The sequence below is a fragment of the Vipera berus genome (assembly GCF_964194415.1).
Source record: "Vipera berus genome assembly, chromosome: 12".
Lineage (NCBI taxonomy): Eukaryota > Metazoa > Chordata > Lepidosauria > Squamata > Viperidae > Vipera > Vipera berus.
In genome coordinates, this window is record NC_138215.1 from 8,107,538 (window position 1) to 8,128,688 (window position 21,151).

At 44.2% G+C, this 21,151-nt stretch overlaps 1 protein-coding gene across 1 annotated transcript in view; it reads left to right on the top strand.

Moving 5' to 3' along the window:
* IGDCC3 (immunoglobulin superfamily DCC subclass member 3) overlaps nt 1-21,151 on the top strand; it is a gene marked incomplete at both ends in the record, with an annotated part of 118,331 nt that overhangs the window by 87,167 nt on the left and 10,013 nt on the right. Inside the window, 3 exons of the mRNA XM_081337013.1 lie at nt 2,436-2,601; nt 17,927-18,174; nt 20,918-21,082. Of these exons, the coding sequence (XP_081193139.1) occupies nt 2,436-2,601; nt 17,927-18,174; nt 20,918-21,082 (579 nt within the window). The remainder of the gene's footprint in view (nt 1-2,435; nt 2,602-17,926; nt 18,175-20,917; nt 21,083-21,151) is intronic.

The window sequence follows — 21,151 nt, forward strand, 5'->3', positions numbered from 1 at the left end:
TCAAATCTGTGTCATAAGTAGCTTTGGGGGAGTCTGTCATAACTCTGAATGGTCGCTAAGCAGCCGTTTCTAAGCTGCGGACTTCTTTGCAGAAAGCCGCAAAGAAGACCAGATCCAGTAGTTCAATGCAAAGCATCCATTTGCCTCCTCCTCTCTTCCCCACTGGCTGTCAGGCTGCTTTTTGGTGTCTCAGGACCATGATTGATGCCCTGATTTCAAACGCCTCTGAAGAGACACTCATGCCCTTCAGTGTTGAATAGGCTGGCTGCTCTTTGCATTCCATCTCTCCTCCGTCTCCTTCAGAATAAAAGGCCTCCGTGGCCCAGTGAGTATTAGCAGCTCCTTGACTGTCCCATAGTTGCCAAGGAGCTGCTGGACTCTGAAAGGCCTTCTGTTTACCTTCCTTCCATTGTTCACCCATCTTTGCTTCTCCATATGGAGCTCCATGCCGCGGTTTTAGCGCAGAAGTCTGTGGAATGCATTACAGTGGCCTCCTTCACACAACAAAGGTTACCGGATCAGGGGAAAACCCAAGCCTCTGAAAGTGCACAGTTTGCTGACCTTGCTAAGGGTTAATCATGGCTAGATTTTTGTGGGTTCGGCCATTATACACAGAGAGTCTCTTTGGTTCGTTTGTGGTTCAGTTTATTATGCAAATCCTAAGATTTTTAGCAGGCTGATTAAGCAGCGTGGGCATATTGTGATGGTTAACGTACATTTAGAAAAAGATCCTCTTTTGAAGATGGAATATGATTGGCAGGGAAGGAAGGAATTCAGTCACTATATTCACACCATAGATGTTGTGCAAATCCAGTGGCCGCTGGCACACATGCTAAGCCTGGTTGGGATTCACCTTGCTTGGCTTCGTGGCTTAACACAGCAGTTCCCATCCTTTATGTCTTGGCGGTCCGGGGGGGGGCGTGCAACTGGTGGACCAGTGTGTGCGGGTGCCAGACTGCCATTTGTACAAGTCAAGCAGCACACATGTGCACACGTGCGCTGGCCAGCTATTCACATGGCCCACTTCCAAACCAGCCACAGCCCGGGAGTGGACCATAGCCCGGGGGTTGGGGACCCTTGGCTTAGCATATGGTGTGAATCTGAGCTACTTAGGTTATTTATAGCTGAATGTATTATGCACAAATTCACTAAGTATGTTATTTACCCAGCATCTGGATGATATAACTTCCTAAGTAGGAACAGCAGAGTTGGAAGGGACCTTGGAAGTCTTCTGGTCCACCCCACCCCCCACCTCCCAAGCAGGAAATGCTGTAACATTTCAGACAAATGGCTGTACGGTCCCTTCTTAAAAACCTCCAGTGATGAAGCACCCACAACTTCTCAAGGCAAGCGGTGCCACTGATTAATCATTCTCACTGTTAGGAAGTGTCTCCTTAATTCTAGGTTGCTTCTGTCTCTGATTAATTTCCATCCCTTGTTTCTTGTCTGGTTTCTGGTGCTTTGGAAAATAGGTTGACCTACTCGTCTTTGTGGCAGTCCCTCAAATATTAGAACACTGTCATCGTGTAATCCCTAGTCCTTCTTTCACTAGGCTGTTGTTGTTGTTAGCTGCGAAGTTGTATCTGACCCATCGCGATCCTATGGACAACATTTCTCCAGGCCTTCCTGTCCTCTACCGTCTTCTGGAGTCCGTTTAAGCTCACGCCTACTGCTTCAGGGACTCCATCCAGCCACCTCATTCTCTGTCGTCCCCTTCTTCTCTTGCCCTCAACCTTTCCCAGCATTAGGCTCTTCTCCAGTGAGTCCTTCCTTCTCATTAAGTGGCCAAAGTATTTGAGTCTTAGCTTCAGGATCTGGCCTTGTAAAGAACAGTCAGGGTTGATCTCCTCTAGGACTGACCGGTTTGATCGCCTTGCAGTCCAAGGGACTCGCAGGAGTCTTCTCCAGCACCATAGTTCAAAGGCCTCGATTCTTTGGTGCTCAGCCTTTCTTATGGTCCAATTTTCACAGCCATACAATGCAACTGGGAAGACCATAGCCTTGACTATACGCACTTTTGTTGGCAGGGTGGTGTCTCTGCTTTTTAGGCTAGACACACCCAATTCCTGTAACCATTTTTCATATGTTGTAGCCTCCAGTCCCCTAATCCTCTTTGTTGCTCTTCTCTGCACTCTTTCTAGAGTCTCAACATCTTTTTTATAATAGTTAGCAAAACATCTCCAGAGACTTTACCAATGGTGATCTTCTTGTGGTAGGAAGTTCTCCAGTTTAAGCAAAGCCTGGAGAAGACTCTTGTCTTGTCCTTGTCAGTTATTCCTCTATTCCATTGTGACCAGAAGAGAATATTGATTTTTAGTGATCCTGGGCTAAAAGCTCTTAATCGTTTCCCTGTGTAGGAAAACCAGAATTGCTTTTCTTTCAATTCCTCTGCCCAAAGTCAAGCAAAGAAGGTGTCTTTCACTTTTCTTTTCCAGCTCCTGCAGAATTTGTCCAGCACCCTCAGTCAATTGCCAGGCCTGTGGGCACCACCGCCATCTTTACCTGCTTGGCCCAAGGAGAGCCTTCCCCGCAGATCACATGGTTGAAGAATGGGCAAATTTTGGAGCCGAGTGAGCACATTAAACTGAAGAACAACAATAGGTAAGATTCTCTGCTGACAGCAGCGAATCCAGTAGAGGGAGAAGTGAACTCAGGCAGCTGGATCTGGATCTACCAGATATCAGGATAAAGTCAGGATCAGTTCCTACAAACGAGCCAGTTCCTTGGCAGCAATATGGAAGTGGCTTGCTATTGTCTTCTTCCAGAGAGGAACTTTGACTACCCAGTCTGACCTCCAGGTAATGGGAAAAAGGTCCTTCCAAATCACACCTTTAGTGCTTCTAGACTTGTCCTCATGTTCATGTTTCTGAATGCAGCATATGGCTCCAATGTTGGACTAAAGGGCTCTTAATAATGAACAGTGGGAAAATGAAAAAAAAAACCAAGAAGAAAGTACATATTAGTATGATTTATTTGTTAGAGTTGAAACCCGGCTCTCTGTTTGGGGGGAATGGGACAACTTGCCGTGGGACAACTCACTGCGGGACAATTTAACAATTCTATTTAATTATTTAAAATAAATGAAAAAATATTTTAATTTTTACCATGTACATTTCATTCTGTCCTTCCTTTTGCATCCTTTCTTTAATGATTCTTTTCCATAATTACTTTGATATTATTGTAACCTTTGTCCCACAGCGAGTTGGCTGTGGCAAGTTGGCCGTGGCAAATTGTCATAGACCCTTGTTTGGGGGTTGAAGTCTTGTGTCTAGTGTTCCCTCTTCCCATTTTGCCCCCAGGAACAACCTTGGGAGGTAGATTGGGCCAACCTTTGTTGATCCATAGAGAATCCTGGAACTTCTGGGCCTGATGGAAGACTGGAGCATGGGCCTCCCCATTCCTAACCCACCACCTTCAACATTGCACTGCATTGGGTCTCATGCTAGCTAACGATAAACTAATATGAATCTTGGTTTAAGTTGCTGATGTAGTGAAGTGTCTGAGTTGTAAATGTGACTTGATATATGACATGGGGGCTCCTTCTCCACCTTAGAGTTAGATCCTCCAGAAATTAAAGGCAGTATACCTGTTCTTCTTTCCCCCCCCCAAAAAAAAACCCTTCACCTGAAAGACAAGTTACATTAAAGGAGAGGGAGAGTTGTGAAGTCCTTGCTTTGTTTTCCAAGTTCTATGTCTTCTGGTCCAACTCAGTAATAAATATACTGCTCAAAAAAATAAAGGGAACACAAGATAACACATCCTACTATTAAATACAGTACATTGTGTTGTTTAAGTGTTCCCTTTATTTTTTGGAGCAGTGTATATCATACAGGCCCTAGAATGACTCTTCCTAGTGATATTCAGGAATTCCGTAGGTCATGTTGAAGGAATGTCTTTCGTTTATTATCTATGGTTTCTAAACATTATCTTGAGTCTAAAAGCAACATCCAAGGCTAAAGCATTGAAATGAGCCAAGAATTCCTTATTACAGAAGTTGAGGATAAAGTGTCCCTAAAGTTAGACATTTTGAACACCAGGATGTCCTGGTATCTAAGAACTGCTGCCAGGGTTAACCAGGGCCAAAGCTTCAACCAGATTTCTCCAAACTGACCCTTTCTGGAAATATGGCAGTACAACTCCAGAATTCTGTGTGCCTCAGTTTTTCAACAGCCTTATATTAAGTCATCCAGAAATAGAATTGGGGTGGGGGGGGGCGGGCAGATGTGCCTTTGAGGGTGGAGGTTCGTTCTCCAAGCTTGAGTGTTGGTTTCCGAATGTTTCGTTACCGGGCTAGATAACATCTTCAGCAGAGTTTAAGGGATGTCTGTGTCAGTGTTCTACAGTGGTCTTCAGGTGTGGGAGTGTCAAGTGAGGGTGGTCTTCCAGGATAGGTTCATTCTTTGGCTTGCACCTGTTTTTCTGACCAAGGTTGTCCCACTGGATCTGCACTCCATGTTCTTGGAGATCATCATAATCCTGTAGCTGCTTCTCTCTGAACTTGGCCCCCTTATCTCACCAGCACAATCTTGTTTCTCAGCAAAGCTTACGCAACCCTAGTTTTTCTGTGCTAGAAGAACGCAATGTTTGTATCCTGGAAATAGCGGGGTAGATTGAGCCTAGTGCGAAAATTGCCACTCAGGGGACTCGGTTTCTATGGAAATAATATAGAACAATGCTGGGGAAATAACAGAGGGCAAGCTATAAATCTCTAGGTTATAGAATCCCTTAATGAAAGATAACAGGGTTAAGTATATGACTGGAAAAAGTAAAAAAAGCAAAAAGTAAAAAAACGAATGAGAATCATGCAGTGTTCCTTGCCCAGAGAAATTTCTCAGAGCCAGACTGGGGTGTCCCAAAGGGGGGTGGTCCAAAAAGTCAAGGTGGTGGCCAGAAGAGTGTTGCTGAAACCACTCCATTGTTGTTGTGTTGTGTTGTTGGAAGTCGTAAAGCTTCAGTTGCAACCACCAACATTTCCCCACCACGTTGATTGTTAGTCAGGTGCCAGAGTTGGAAGGAAAAGTTGGCAACTGCAGTCCTGTTTGGAAAACATCTGGTTGGAGAACGTCTCATGTCCGCCTTGTCTTGTCTCCCAACATGGTATAAGTCCTCCTGCTTCAGTTGGACTAGAAGACCTCCAAGGTCCCTTCCAATCGTATTATTCTATGTTCTATGAGACAAGTCATCTTGGTATGATTTATGGCAGAAGTGCACACCATTATTAAGTGTGGGTCCTTGAAATTCAACTTTCAAGCGGTGTGATAGGAACAAACCCATGAAAAGTGGTGGGGCTGAGGCCGGAGTGAGAGTGGGCCAAGAAAAAGTTAGTCGGGACAACAATCTATTATTGGAATGTCTGTGGAGATTCTCAGTCACCTAGCACCTTTGAGACTGTTATTGAAATATAATTTTAAAAATCCCACTTTGGCTTCCTTAAAAGTGGCATCAATCTGGCATCAGCTTCTGGAGGGGCTCAGGGATCAGATCACACTCAAAAGTTTTTGGAGAGAGTTGTAAAGCTGGTTGTAACTTGTGCAATGCCTTCCTTGCAAGAAGAGGTTCTAAACGAAAGGCTGCAATCATCTCAGCTCCCCAAGCTTGCAAATGCTGGCAGATTAACGCCTGCATCCTTTTTACCCTTTCTGCTTTCTCTCTCTCTCTCTCTCCTGCCAGCCTGTTCTCAGGTTTTTGCATTTGACTGGCCTGTCAGGAGCATCGCGCCAACAAATGGAGGCTGGGGAGAGAGGGAAAGAGAACAAAAGAGGAGACTGAGCCAGGGGGAAAGCTAATTTTGATTTAAATTACATTTGCAATTAATTGCATAATCAGAATGGAAGTCATTTAATGAAAGAGAATTGGTGCGATTGCTCCTAAATATTGGAACCCTTTGTTCCTCCTCTTCGGGCACGTTCAAAAATCACAATCCAACAGCACATTTTTGCCGTGGTAGGGATGGAGTGGGGAGGCGTAAGGAGGTCTAAGGGTGGGAAGGTTGCTTGTGATCTTACAGTGTCCTGCCCAGAGGGAGTAAGCTGCTAGTGTAACACACTCCGAGCAGGAGGGAAAAGAAGAAGGGGAAGAAAAAAAAGCCGTCACCACAAAGCTCTTTGTTTCTCTGCCTCCAGGCTCAGTTGTGTATATCAGGAGTGTGTGTGTGTGTGTGTGTGTGTGTGTGTGTGTGTGTGTGTGTACATGTGCATATGCTAGGGGACTTAATGTGCAAACTCGGAATATAAATTGCATTAAAGGGTCTGCGTTACCGGAATGCATTTATCGCAACAGCAGGTAGCAAAAGCCGAGCTTGTAAGCGCAAAGGCAAGCTCCTAATATCGATTTTTCATTCCTTGCTGGGAGATTGTATTTACAAAATGGTAATTAAGTGGGTTTCATTCATTAATCCTGCCAAAAAGCAATTCAGAGCCTTGGCCGAGGACTCAGGTGTCATTTGCTGTGCTCCATAAATTTGCATCTTATGAGCCCCACCCCCTTCGCTGCCCAGAGACCCACAAATCCTAAATCCTCTTTTCTAAGTTGGGGCGGGGGACTGGTTTCTTCTCGAATGGATTGGGATAAGAATAGGTTGCACCAGAAACAATATTCCACTTTCTGATATATTTCTGAGATTACTTTGCTCCCAAACCATTGACAACTCACATAGGCACAGTGGACTTCTGATGTCATGCACTTAGTAATAAACCCACATCCTCCTTTTGCACCAGTCGAAACTTCCAGAAACCCTTCAGCAACAGCTTTGAAAAATAGTCTCGCTAGCTGGGGTACTTATTTAAGAAAACCTGTTACAGCCACCCAGTCGCTCTCAATGAGTGGGCGACTTACCAAAATAAAAACCCAATATACAGACAATTAAAAACAACAATAACAAAGACCTTTTGCCAATTTCAGCTATCTGAGGGACAGGCGTAGAGGGCACAACTACGGTTGATACAGTTGTGCAAAGTGTACGACGATTCTCCCAAAGGTGCTTTTTCAAAAGGCAACTGGACTTTCCTTTTTTTTTCTTTGAAGACGTTTGGCTTCTCATCCAAGAAGCTTCTTCAGCTCCCCTTCAGCTGAAGAAGCTTCTTGGATGAAAAGCGAAACATCTTCAACATGAACTCCAGTTTGCCTCTTGAAAAAGCCCCTTTGGGACAACCAGGACCTGGAGGACTGAGAATCTCCATAGACACGTAAACGATGATTCTATGTTCTAAGTGTTCTGTGTAAGAGGGGGAAAAAACCCATTTATTTCTGACTCTTTTTAGCGCAGTACAGCCTCAGCTTTACCCTTTTACACCTTAACATGTAGCTGCCATTTCTATAATGACGAACTTACCAAATCAGCGCAATCCAAAGTCAAAGTTCCATTTGTTTCCCCCGTCTCAAGCACCTCTCAAGGATGCTTTTCAAAAATCAACTGGTCTGTTTGTTTGTTTTTCCCCTTGAGGGGGAAGAATAAAATGTTTCGCTTCTCATCCAAGAAGCTCCATCAGTTCTGATGGCAGGGAGATGGGAGGATAGGTAGCGACAGTTGAGCCTGGGTGGTGAGGGATGGAAAGATAGCTTCTGATAGGGTGGCGGGAGGGAAAATGGAAGGATTGTGTTTCTTTGCAGTCATCTGGTTGTTAGTACTCTCCCTGAGAGCTCTTGAGGCCACTTGAGGGTTTATCCGTGCCCTCAGGGCCACCTGAATCAGGCTGCAGTTGGTTGTGGAATCAACCAATCTAGAGGCCTTTTGGAGAGAGAGAAAAAAAACCACCTTTGAGATGAATCTCCACAGACATCTCAAGCATGAAATCCAGAAGTCCTCTTAGCTTTTTTTTTTTTTTTTGGTGGTCTTGCATGAGGAATCTATATTGCTGAAAACTCATGCCAGGTGAGAAGAGTGAAGGGGGCAATGTGAGCCTTAACCTTGCTGTAAAGTCTCCTTTGATTTGTGCCAATTGAATTGTCTCCTGAAGTCTTCAAGGCACCCCTCTGTAATTCTCTTGACCATCATACAGTGGTGTGGTTACCCATTGCTTTCTCACAGCCCTTGTCAATTTCCTAGTGCAGTCGGCTGCGCTGGGTTGTCCTGGTGGTGTCCCATCCCTAATTACTGCTTATAGCTTTTTTCAAAATCTGCCTAAGTGATGACTAGACCTGCCGTCTGTCTGGGTAAAAAAAAAACAAAGACACCCACCCCCAAAACTAAGCCCTGTCCAGACTTGTGATGGTTTTTGGTTCCTTCCAAAGGGTTACGGGCAGCATTTAACTCACCGAAAACTTGCCGACTCCTGGTTGAAGCATCCATGTGTGAGCAGGCTTCTTTTCAGTGGGGTGGGGAGGGGCTACCCTCTGTCTCTCCTTCTCTCTCTCTGCCCTGTTTCCCCACCCCCACCCTTGGCTTACATGCTTTGCACAACTGGGTGTGACTCTCGCCAAAGGACGGCCTTCTGTGTTTGCCAGCATTATCGCACACCAGCTAAACGCAAGATTTCTCCAGCTTGCTGGTTGCGCCTTTAGCAACTGGAGCATGAAAATTAAACAGTCCAGCATGCCTGGTCTTTGCTGGCTGTGAGCGCCTTGACCAGTCTGGCCTTGCTAGTGAAGTTTGGAGTTTGGAGAGAGAGAGAGAGAGAGAGAGAGCAGATGTCCCAGCCTTTCATTCATCTCGGACAGCTGCTACAAAAAGAGCATTGATCTTCCTCTTGTGAAGCAAGTCTTCTACAAGTCCGAACATCTGGCTCTCTTTCGCCTCTCTCTCTCTCTCTCTCTCTCTTTTTTTTTCTTTCCATCTTTTTGCACAAGCATGAAGCATCTGCAAGGCATCTCAGAAGAGGAAGGGAAGGAATGTTTCCTGAGACTGGGAATCTTCCAGCTGGATAGTTGCTAGCCTTCTCATCAAAACCCAACGTTTAGCTCCTCTGCTGTTTTCTTCCTTAGTGCATGCACAGGTAGTCCTTGACTTACAACCATTTGTTTAGTGGACATTTGAAGTTACAACAGCCCTGAAATCCTTTTTCACACTTCGCAACCGTTGCATCATCCCCATGGTCACGTGATCAAAATTCAGATGCTTGGCAATTGGTTCATAGTTACGACTGTCACTGTGTCCTCCAAGGTCACGTGATCCCCTTTTGCGACCGTCTGAGAAGCAAAGTCAAGGGGGGAAGCCAGATTCACTTAACAGCCGTGTGACTGACTCAACAGTTGCGACGATTCACTTAACCACTGTAGCAAGAAAGGTCGTAAAATGGGGCAAAACTCATTTAACAACTGTCTCATTTAGCAACAGAAGTTTGGGGCTCAGTTGTGGTCCTAAGTCCGTATGTATTGGCTCCAAAATTGACTAGGGGCAGAATTTGTATGAGAAATAAGTGGAACTCACAGCCCTCCTTTTGTTCTAATCTACTCCTAGTGATTCTACTAGCATTATTCGTTATCATTTCCTATCCATAGCACACCCAACCTGGATACTGCATTAACTCAGAGGAGGGAGTGTAGATTGAATAATAAGTTGAAATCAAGCAAAGAAGCTAGATTTTTACAAATAGCTTGGGCTGTCTAGTAAAACAAACTAGGGCGAATGGTAACCAAACTTATCAAGTTACACGAAGAGAGTAATTTCGCATCCCACCAGGCTCAAGGTTGACTCAGCCTTCCATCCTTCCGAGGTAGGTAAAATGAGGACCCAGATTGTTGGGGGCAATTAAGCTGACTTTATAATAATGCCGCTTGGGTGTGTGTGAAAAGCCCTAATAAGCAGGCATATACATAGAATGAAGGCTACTGCTAAGTTTGTAAGCCGCCCTGAGTCTTTGGAGAAGGGCGGGATATAAATGGAATTAAAATAAATAAATAAAAATAAAATAAATGTGGATGGAATGTGCTGACCCTATCTGCACCCCACTAATGATGTTACCCCATCTCCCTTCTGCTCCACTTTCAACCTCCCAATGTGTGGGTCACGGTGGTGGGTGAACCCCAGAACGACAATACAGGCAACCTTGCTAGAGAAGTCCCATTTCTATGTGGCCTGTCTAGGATCTCCTCCTGATCTGCTGAGCCATTTAAGTTGGCTTACCAGAAGGATTTAATTTAATCTTAAATTAAATTTGACTCCTTGTAAGTTTACAATGGCAAGCTCTATTAAGTTGGCTTTTTAGCTTGCACACAGCACTAAACCTTGATTAGGCCAGCACAATGCTGCTTGAGATGAGTGGGCAGTCCATTTAAGACAGTTTTTTTTTTTTTTCAACCTTGGTAGCTTTCAGATGAGTGGACTCCCAGTTTCCGGGATTCTGGCTGGGGAATTCTGGGATTTGGAGTCCACCGTGTGAAAGCTGCCAAGATTAAGAAACAGTGGCCTAACGGAAGAACATTTAAGAGCTATAGTTGGGCAGGTTCTTTTCACCAGGCTCCCCCCGCCCAGAAGTGGGGTTATTCACAGAGCATAAGAATCCAAAGATGTATTGATAAGAGAGAATATTTGTAGCTCAGGATCGAAATGAGGGCTCCTCGGTGCTCCCCTGAGCTTGGTTGTTTTCTTGCAGATGTTCCGTTCCCTTCTTTATTTCAAATTTTTTTATTTCAAATTTTCATTAGTTTCTTGAAGTATAGAATACAGAAATAGAAAGAAAAATATAAAAGTAATTGGAAATTAGGGGAAGGAAAAGAGTGTAGGATAAAGGGGAAAAGGGAAAAGCACTAGTGCTAGCAGGGAGTGGTAACACTGATGATACAACGAAGGAGAACATTTGTAGCTCAGGGTTGAAACGAAGGCTCCTTGTTTTCTTGCAGACGTTTTATTACCCTAACTAGGTTACCTAGTGAAACGTCTGCAAGGAAACCACCAAGCTCGGAGAGCACCAAGGACCCCACAGTCCTCCTCCTCCCATTCTCCTCTTTGCAAAGCCCACTCCCTCCTAACACTGATGATGTTACCTGGTTTGGCAATGAAACGTCTGCAAGGAAACCACCAAGCTCGGAGAGCACCAAGGACCCCACAATCCTCCTCCTCCTCCTCCCATTCTCCTCCTCTTTGCAAAGCCCACTCCCTCCTAACACTGATGATGTTACCTGGTTTGGCAATGAAACGTCTGCAAGGAAACCACCAAGCTCGGAGAGCACCAAGGACCCCACAATCCTCCTCCTCCCATTCTCCTCCTCTTTGCAAAGCCCACTCTCTCCTAACACTGATGATGTTACCTGGTTTGGCAATGAAACGTCTGCAAGGAAACCACCAAGCTCGTAGAGCACCAAGGACCCCACAATCCTCCTCCTCCCATTCTCCTCCTCTTTGCAAAGCCCACTCCCTCCTAACACTGATGATGTTACCTGGTTTGGCAATGAAACGTCTGCAAGGAAACAACCAAGCTCGGAGAGCTCCAACGATCCCTCGGCGCAATATGTGCTTTTTGGAGCAAGCTGGTGTCTGTCTCCCCTATCCAGTGTACCATTTTGCTCACTCACCTCCCCATAGGAAGCCATTCACAAGCCTGTTCTACAGGGTGATTTGCTGGACTTATCCAAAACTGCTTGCAGCATTTTCCAGGCCCTTCCTCAAACCCTTGGGCTTTGCAGGGAAAGGTGTAACATTTCTCTTCTTTTCTCTGCCAGGTTTGAGTACCAGGCAGATTTACTTGGGAGCGGGGAGGCGGGAGGTGACAGCTGACATCCCCCTTCCTTGCACAACCACATGGGTCAGCTTCATGGCTCTGTCATGTTTTATCACCCCTTCCCCCTCTCTTCACCCCCCCCCACCCCCCTGCTCTGTGGGGCTGAGCCTCTTTACATAGAAACTGTTTCACACATGTGCCAGATGGAGCCTGCACATAAATTAGATCCTGGCTGATTGCAAAAAGCTTGACATCAGGTCTGCAATTCTCTGCCTTCCCTGGGGTGTTTTGCTGCTGTGACCCACGAGAGGGGATTAATGTTTGCTGTTGCAAGGGGGGGGGACAGCACACCCCCTTTTCAGGGCGTGCGTGCGTGTGTGCTTGTGTGTGCATTTCCATGCTAAAGGCTCCCTTTGCTCTTTGGAAAAGGCAAGGATGAGGCCATGATGAAAAGCACATCTGATTTTATTTCATTTACCGTACACTAAAACAATTAGCATTCCCTGTCAACAGGGTAAGGGTACTTGACAGTTTTCCTTTTTGGCATCTCATGAAAAGAGGTTGGGAACAACTTTTTGAAAATCTGAACATTGCATCGCACAGTTTGAGAGGAGGCCTGTGGCTTCTTGCAAGCCTTACCTCCAGGCCGCATTTTGGTGAAGATCCTGGCTTAGCCTCCCTCTGGTAATGTGGGACATGCTCCCCTGTTTTGCAAAAGTTTGTATAAAGTCAGGGATGAAAATGGAGCTTTGGGATGCCTCAACCTTCAGAGTCAGAGAATATTCCTGGGATTAACGAATCAGGCAGGGCGTTCGGCATTGAGCACAAAGGCTCATTGTGTTCTGTGACATCTACTTCCGGGTCAGTGGCTTAACCTCCTTCCCTAAACCTATTGCCTTCCTGATATGCTTGGCTTCCAACTCTCAAAACCCCTGAGCAGCAGTAGGTCAAGATTGCTGTCTCCTTGGCTTCCTGACATGCTTTAGTCCTGTTCAGAAAACCTGATGCATTGATGACTTGGGTCTTGCCCGCTCAAGTGGAGTGTTCTTCTTCCAAATTTGCTACTATCATCTTAACAGAATAACAGAGCTAGAAGAGACCTTGGAGGTCTTCTAGGCCAAGATGCTCCTCAAGCAGGAGCCCCTATACCATATCGGACAAATGGCTGTCCAGTCTGTTCTTGAAATCCTCCAGTGATGGAGCAGCCACAACTTCTGAAGGCAAGTCGTTCCACTGATCAACTGTTCTCACTCTTAATAAATTTCTCCTTAATTCCAGGTTGCTTCTCTCCTTGATTAGTTTGCATCCACTGCATCTTGTTCTGCTTTCAGGTGCTTTGGAGAATAGGTTGATCCCCCCCCCTCTTCTTTGTGGCAGCCCCTCAGATATTGGAACGCTGCTATCATGTCACCCCTAGTCCATCTTTTCATTAAACTAAGGAAAAGGTAAAGGTTCCCCCGCACATGCGTGCTAGTCGTTTCTGACTCTAGGGGCCGGTGCTCATCTCCGTTTCAAAGCCGAAGAGCCAGCGCTTGTCCGAGGACGTCTCCGTGGTCATGTGGCTGGCATGACTAGACGCCAAAGGCACACGGAACGCTGTTACCTTCCCACCGTAGCGGTCCCTATTTTTCTACTTGCATTTTTACGTGCTTTCGAACTGCTAGGTTGGCAGAAGCTGGGACGAGTAACAGGTGCTCACTCTGTTACACGGCACTTGGGATTCGACCCGTCAAACTGCCGACCTTCTGATCGACAAGCTCAGTGTCCTAACCCACTGAGCCACCACGTCCCTTTTCATTAAACTATACATACCCAATTCCATCTACCGTTCTTCATATGTTTTAGCTCTAGTCTTCTCATAAGCCCAGCAGCACCAAAAGAACAGCTTCTGAAAATAGCCTAAGCCACCTTTGCATCATCTGTTGTGGTGATCCCCAGGGTTGCACTCCCCTGGGTTAAGAAACTCCCCCTCCCCATCCCTAATATCTCTCAGCTTCTCACTTTGGGGAGAGAGGGAGTTTAATCAGTTGCACTGAATTCAGGACTTCGCAGTGGTACTTTGCAAAAATCATCTCGGCAGCCAAATTTCATCTGGATGCATCCCATACCCTTCACAGTTCTGGCAATGAGGAGAGGATGGTGTTGAACAAGGCAGATGTGAATATCTGGAACTGGGATGCTAAGAAGAATTTGTGCTGATCTGGTAGTTTGTTTATAGCCTGTTTTGCTCAGTTATTTATATTCTCCTTACCTGTGCAATGGGAATTCCTCATTATATTTACTTCATCGATTAGCCTTTCAACCGTTATAATCGAACAATAAATATTAACTTGGCTGCTCTTCTGCAATTGCTGGCCGGGTTCAGATAACTTGCTTAACCGTAAGCCTGTGTGAAGCAAAGAGTGATGCTTTGCTCACTTAGCACGTTCTGTTCAACCAATAGAACAGGTAATAGTTTAAAACTATAGCCTGGTTCACCCACACACAGTGAAATGCAAACTGTTCAGTGCCATTTAGCCAAGTCTTGTTTGTTATGGGAATCTAGCCAAACTGGCTGTCAGTCCTTCAAGGTAAACCAGATGAGAAATCCAAAGTCACGCAGGCTAATACTGCATTTTTCTAGAATTACTGTAGCAGAATCTTGCAAGTCTGCCTGCGCTCCCCTCTCTCTCGCTTTATCTTCATGAGAGTTAGAGATAGTCTTGTCTGAAATAGCATTAGCATTTAGGCTTATATACCGCTCCATAGCGCTTTACAGCATTCTCTGGGTGGTTTACAATGTCAAAACTTTATTAGCATATTTCCCCCCCCCAAAAAAAAAATCTGGGTCCCCATTTTACTGACCTTGGAAGGACGGAAAGCTGAGGCAACTTTGAGCCTCATCAGGATCAAACTCCAGGCTGTGGGCAGAGTTTGCCTGCGATCCTGCATTCTAACCACTGCGCTCACACATGGCTCATATCCGTATGCATTTACACACCTGTCTATGGAGATTCTCAGTCATCCTGGTTGCAGTTATCCCAAAGATGCTTTTTCATGTGGCAACTGGACTTGTTTTTCTTTGAATGAAAGAGCCATCCATTCCCCACCATCCAGTGTGAACTGAAGAAGCTTCTTGGGTGAGAAGCAAAACCTCTTCAAAGAAAACCAAGTCCAGTTGCCTTGTGAAAAAGCATCTCTGGGATTTATACAGCTGGTATTCTGTTACATTCACACAGCTATTCCATGAAAAAGTGTTTCTTTCCATTTTTCCTGAACCTAAAAACAGTCATTTCTAACTGAGAGAGTAAATGGTAGGGTTAAAAAGAGAGAAGAAAGAGAAGAACGACGAGATATTCACACTATATAATTCTTTACTTTATAACTTTCTGCAATGTTTGCTTCTGGGTCCAATTCAGGATGTTGGTAAATGCCTTTAAAGTCCTTCAGGGCATGAGTCCAGGTTACTTACGGGACCATCTCATTCCACTGGGATTGGCCCACCCTACCAGAGGAGGCGAGTCCCATTGGCCAGGGAATTTGGTTGGCGGGGTCCAGGACAAGAGCCTTCTCTACTGTTGCACCTGCTCTCTGGAACATCTTGCCCCCACCCCCCAGAGTGAGGTCTTCTCCGGCCCTCCTGAACTTCCATAAGATCCTAAAGACCTGGGACTGCCAGTTGGCTTGGCGCTCCAATGAGGGGTTTCACATAGGGGTCGTTTGATTGATTAACAACAGATTCCCCCTTTTAGCTGGGATGCGGCATTTGGATCTTTATAGTATTTTATTTATGTCTTTTAGGTTTGCTATAGTTTTTAACCTTCTTAAAATTGTAAGCCATCTAGAGTTACCCTGTGATAAGATGAGCAGCCAACACATTTGATAAATAAATCAATAAAAAGTTCTTTCCCCAGCCCCAATTTTTTTTTCATTCTAGCCAAACCTGAAGGGATCTCAGCCATCCCTTAACAAAGGGATTGTATTCAGCCAACATTAACCCTTTAACTTTATATTACTGTAAATGCATAGCTACTTTAATAGATTGGCTATTAAAGCAGCTACGTTTTTGTTCAGGTTCTTATTTTTCGGCAGCCTGAAAAAAATAGGTGGTTGTTTTAAAGAAGTGCTGTATTGGAATATCTGTTTTTAATCATTCTCAGCAGCCTGATTTAGTCTATTTCTTTATATATTCAGATTAATGCTACTCCCTGCCACCTCCCAGCACTCAGCAACAATTATGCAATAACCGAGTGTAAGGCTTGCAAATTACATTATGCATTTTTCACTGAACAGCTGCGAAGGAGTTGGAGTGAGCCCAATCCATTTTAATTCTAACTTCTAAATTGCCCAACTCTTGCAGTCTGGAAGCTGGGGGTAAAAAGGATTGGAATAACGGATCATACAATGGCTGGCAATCTCTGGCAAAATGTTTGCTCACAGCCACTGGGATCATTTCATGATACACTGAACCCACCAGTCCACTTGTTGAGTTGTGCGGCTAATAAAAGAACCTGCAGACCTTCATGGCTGTCCCCAGAGTCTGGTCCAAAAAGCCAAGAGGGCCACAATGGGACAGTCTGCCCATTTTTGTGTACAACATGCACAAAACGTTGAAGCAGAGCTTCAAGTGCATCATCTCAACTCTCTTGTGTACATGTTGCAAACGCTTCTCCTAATAAGAGAGATTTTCTCTGCTCTGCTTTTCCTGTCTTGAAAGTTGGAAGTTCCTAAAAAAAAAAAAAGAAAATAGTTGGCTAGAGTACTGAGGATTCCTATGAAGAATGTCGGAAGGCACTGCTTTCTTTCTTTCTTTTTCTTTCTTTTTCTTTCTTTTTCTTTCTTTTTCTTTCTTTCTTTCTTTCTTTCTTTCTTTCGTTCTTTCTTTCTTTCTTTCTTTCTTTCTTCTTTCTCTTTCTTTCTTTCTTTCTTTCTTTCTTTCTTTCTTTCTTTCTTTCTTTCTTTCTTTCTTTCTTTCTTCCTTTCTTTCTTTCTTCTTTCCCTTCCTTCCTTCCTTCCTTCCTTCCTTTCTTTCTTTCTTTCTTTCTTTCTTTCTTTCTTTCTTTCTTTCTCTTTTTTTCTTTCTTATATTTCTTCAGTTTGGTTTCTTTTTTTGAACTTGCTTTCTTTTTATTTATTCTTTATATTGTCTGGCATTAGTTTTTATCTTGTTTAAAAGTTTTAATGAAGATAGATAGATAGATAGATAGATAGATAGATAGATAGATAGATAGATAGATAGATAGATAGATAGATGTTGGTTGGCAAAAGATAACATTCACTTCACTTGGTTTTATCAGTTATCATGGGTGTCTGTTTGAGCAAAGTGTGTAATAGAACAGAACAGATTTGGAAGGGACCTTAGAGGTCTTCTAGTCCAACCCCCTGCAGAAGCAGGAGATCCTATACCAGTCTGGACAAATGGCTGTCCAGTCTCTTCTTAAAAACCTCCAGTGATGGACCACTCATGACTTCTGAAGGCAACCTGTTGCACTGGTTAATTGTTAATTGTTAACCAGTGGTCGTTAATTTGTTAACCAGTAGTTAACAAATCAGTGGTTAACAATTGGTGAGTGGTAATTTTCTGAAAGGTCCTTGGTACTCTCTGAACTTGATTGTTTTCTTGCAGACGTTTTCATTAATCAAACTAGGTAACGTCATCAGTGCTAATCATTGCTAGCATATATTGATGATGTTACCTAGTTTGGGTTGTGAAACTTCTGCAAGAAAACAGCCAAGCTCAGAGAGCACCAAGGACCTCTCATTTCAATGCCAGGCTACAAATATTCTCTTTTATTGGTAATTTTATGTCGACTGGAAATGGAGAAAGGCCTTTTTTCTCAGTGTGGTTTACAAAGGTTTTTTTTTTGCCTCTGTTGAGTTGTGGGCCAATTACAAGAGCCAATTAATTCCATCACCGGCTTCTTCGACTCCTGCTTATTTTCCCTCTTTCCTTCAACATAATCCACTTGCTTTCTGGGATCCAGGTTTTCACACTCTGGCAAGTGTAAAATTTTTGTCTGAAATGGTAATGGGTTTCCTGCCTGAGCAGGGGTTTGGACTAGAAGTCCTCCGAGGCCCCTTTCAACTCTGTTGTTCTGTTCTGTTCTGCTCTGCTCTGCTCTGTTCCCTATTCCATTCTGTTGAGTCCATTGGGCTTTATCCCACCCTACACAAGACGAAGCATGCAGGGAAGTCTCACCTATGCAATCTTGACTTCCTTTACTCCCTTTTCAAATGCTGAAGGATTAACCTAGTCTGCATGGGGCCATGTGAATGGGGTCAGAGAAAGGCTGAGACCAAGGGGGCTTGCTAGAAAATGCTAATCTTGCCTGGTTTGATTGTTTCCCATCCAGCACGCTCACCATCTCCAACATTGGTCAGGCAGATGAGGCCATCTACCAGTGTATCGCCGAAAACAGTGCAGGGTCCACCCAAGCCAGTGCCCGCTTGACCGTGCTGTGGGCTGACCGACTTCCTGGTCCTCCTCAAGAAGTGAAAGCAGCTTCCGTCTCGGCGACCACCGTCCAACTGCTGTGGAGTGAGCCATTGCAAAACACAAAGGAGATCATCGGCTACGTCCTGCACATTAGAAAAGCAGCAGGTAGGAATGGCGGAGAAGGCCCAGGACTGCTAATATTCATGCTGTACAGAGAATCCCTTTAATTGCACTTCTGACTGGCGCTTCTCAAGCAGAAGGTTAGCAGTTAATTATTTTTCCAAGGAGAAGTTCTTATGGGAGACCTGCTCAAGGATGGTCACTGATGGAATGATGAGGAGCGGAATGGAATGGAATGGAATGGAATAGAATAGAATAGAATAGAATAGAATAGAATAGAATAGAATAGAATAGAATAGAATAGAATAGAATAGAATAGAATAGAATAGAATAGAATAGAATAGAATAGAATAGAATAGAATAGAATGATAGGAATAGGAATAGGAATAGGAATAGGAATAGGAATAGAATAGAATAGAATAGAATAGAATAGAATAGAATAGAATAGAATAGAATAGAATAGAATAGAATAGAATAGAATAGAATAGAATAGAATAGAATAGAATAGAATAGAATAGAATAGAATAGAATAGTGTTACGAAAGAATGGAATTGAATAGAATAAAGTTACGAAAGAATGGAATAGAATAGAATAGAATAGAATAGAATAGAATAGAATTCTTTATTGGCCGTGTGATTGATTGATTAATTAATTAATGCCAAGATGTTGGGTAGAAAAATAGAAAAGCTGCAGAGCATCTTATATTACATTCAGCAAGAAAATTGGCAGAAAAAGCTACCTGGAGAACTTTCAGGCAAAGAGCAATTCTCGGTATCCCGAGAATAAGGGAGAAAGAACCAGAAATATATTTTTAAAGAAATTCTAATGGCGGATTTCAGCAATGTGTCGACTGATCTCCTTCTGTTGGGCAAAACAGAAGGATAAGATGGATGGATGGATGGATGGATGGATGGATGGATGGATGGATGGATGGATGGATGGATGGATGAAAAGCCACCTTGGGAACTGTAATTCAGGTCTAAGTTGTCCAAGAATCCCTTGTTTTCAAATGTCATTCTTAGTCCCTTACTCCTTGTTTTCAAACATTCATTCTTACTGCACGAGCAGAGGGTTGGACTAGAAGACCTCCCAAGGTCCTTTCCAATTCTATTATTCTATGTTCGTGACTTCTCTTTTTACAGTCTAGAGGCAAAGACATGTTCAAGATCCATCAATTTGGTTCAGGTGATGAAAGCAGAATAATGCCATCAGCCACAGTCCCCACCCATTTTTTGTGGCTGTACAGTGACATGATGTACATATAAAAGAGATGTCGTGTTCATGCAACATTGCTGTCTTCATTTGTCAAATAGTTCAGTGGCTCCTTACTTTTCATACCTGTTCTTTCCTCCAGGTAAAGCATTATTGGCTGGCTGTGTGCAGCCTTGTTAGTTTTACAATGATGGATTTATTTATTTATTTATTAAAAAAATAACCTTTGGTAAAATGCCTAGATTAATATACAATCTTTGATAATAATAATAAAAAAATAGCTAGAGAACTAGTCAGTTTATTTGCAGTACTTCCTTTTATTTATTTTTCTTTAAGGGCGTGCTTTCTCCCCAGTGTTATTATTCTTCCTTAGGGAGCATAATGAAGGCAAATAGTCTCAAAGACATCCCCTTTTGCTTAAGAATAGGATTAGGAATTTAAACCCTCTTTCCCCAGTCTTAAATTTAGCACTCTCTCTGCCATGTAAGCTGCTTTGAGAAGCTAAATGAATTAGGGGGGGGGGGGTGCGCGCGCACACACACACACGTGTGTGTGTGTGTGTGTGTGTGTGTGTGTGTGAGAGAGAGAGAGAGAGAGAGAGAGAGAGAGAGAGAGAGAGGGGGGGGGAGGGAGGGAGGGAGGGAGGGAGGAGAGACCAGAACGAGAACACAACACAAGAGAGAGAAAGAGAGAAAGAGAAAGAGAGAAAAAGAATGAGGAATAAGAACAAGTTTTTGGCATGCCTGACATCTAGTGGCAAAATACAACCTGCCATGCTTTTTTAACATTGGGCCTCCCTTAAGAAGGAAGAATCTGGAAGAGAGTCTGGGGATCAGTTAGAGAGATTCTATCTCCAATAAATTCATCAGAGAAATTGACAATTGTCACTTGATTCTAAGCAATGCTCTGCCCCGAATTCTCAAAATGCCTTTCCTGGTGGCAAAGGACATAAGAAATTGGAGGCAGATCTATAGGGGCTCCTTGGTACGAACTGAGGATCTGCTGCAAATTTCTTCAGTGGTGGTTCCCTGGACCCCTTCTTCCTTCCTTCTCCTTCCTTCCTTCCTCCTTCCTTCCCTTCCTTCCTTCCTTCCTTCCTTCCTTCCTTCCCTTCCTTCCTTCCTTCCTTCCTTCCTTCCTTTCCTTCCTTCCTTCCTTCCTTCCTTCCTTCCTTCCTTCCTTCCTTCCCTTCCTTCCTTTCTTCCTTCCTTCCCTTCCTTCATTCCTTCCTCCCTTCCTTTTCCTTTCCCTTCCTTCCTTCCTTCCCTTCCTTCCTTCCTCCCTTCCTTCCTTCCTCCCTCCCTCCCTTCCTTTCCTTCCTTTCCTTCCTCCCTTCCTTCCTTCCTTCCTCCCTTCCTTCCTTTCCTTCCTTTCCTTCCTTCCTTCCTTTCCTTCCTTCCTTTCCTTCCTTCCTTCTTTTCCTTCCTTCCTTCCTTCCTTCCTTCCTTCCTTCCTTCCTTCCTTCCTTCCTTCCTTCCTTCCTTCCTTCCTCCCTCCCTCCCTTCCCTTCCCTTCCCTTCCCTTCCCTTCCCTTCCCTTCCCTTCCCTTCCCTGACTCATTCCTCTTGTATTTCAGACCCAGTGGAGATGGAATATCAAGAGGCCGTCAGTAAAAACACTTTCCAGCAGCTTGTGACCGAGCTGGAGCCTTCCACCAGTTACAGCTTTTATATAAAAGCCTACACCTCTCGTGGTGCCAGCAAGGCCTCTGATGTCGTGGTGGTGAGCACCCTGGGAGAAGGTAAGAAGTATCAGCTTCAGGTTCAGATGTTCTGCAGAGGGAATTAGCCCGGTGCTGGGCATCGAGACC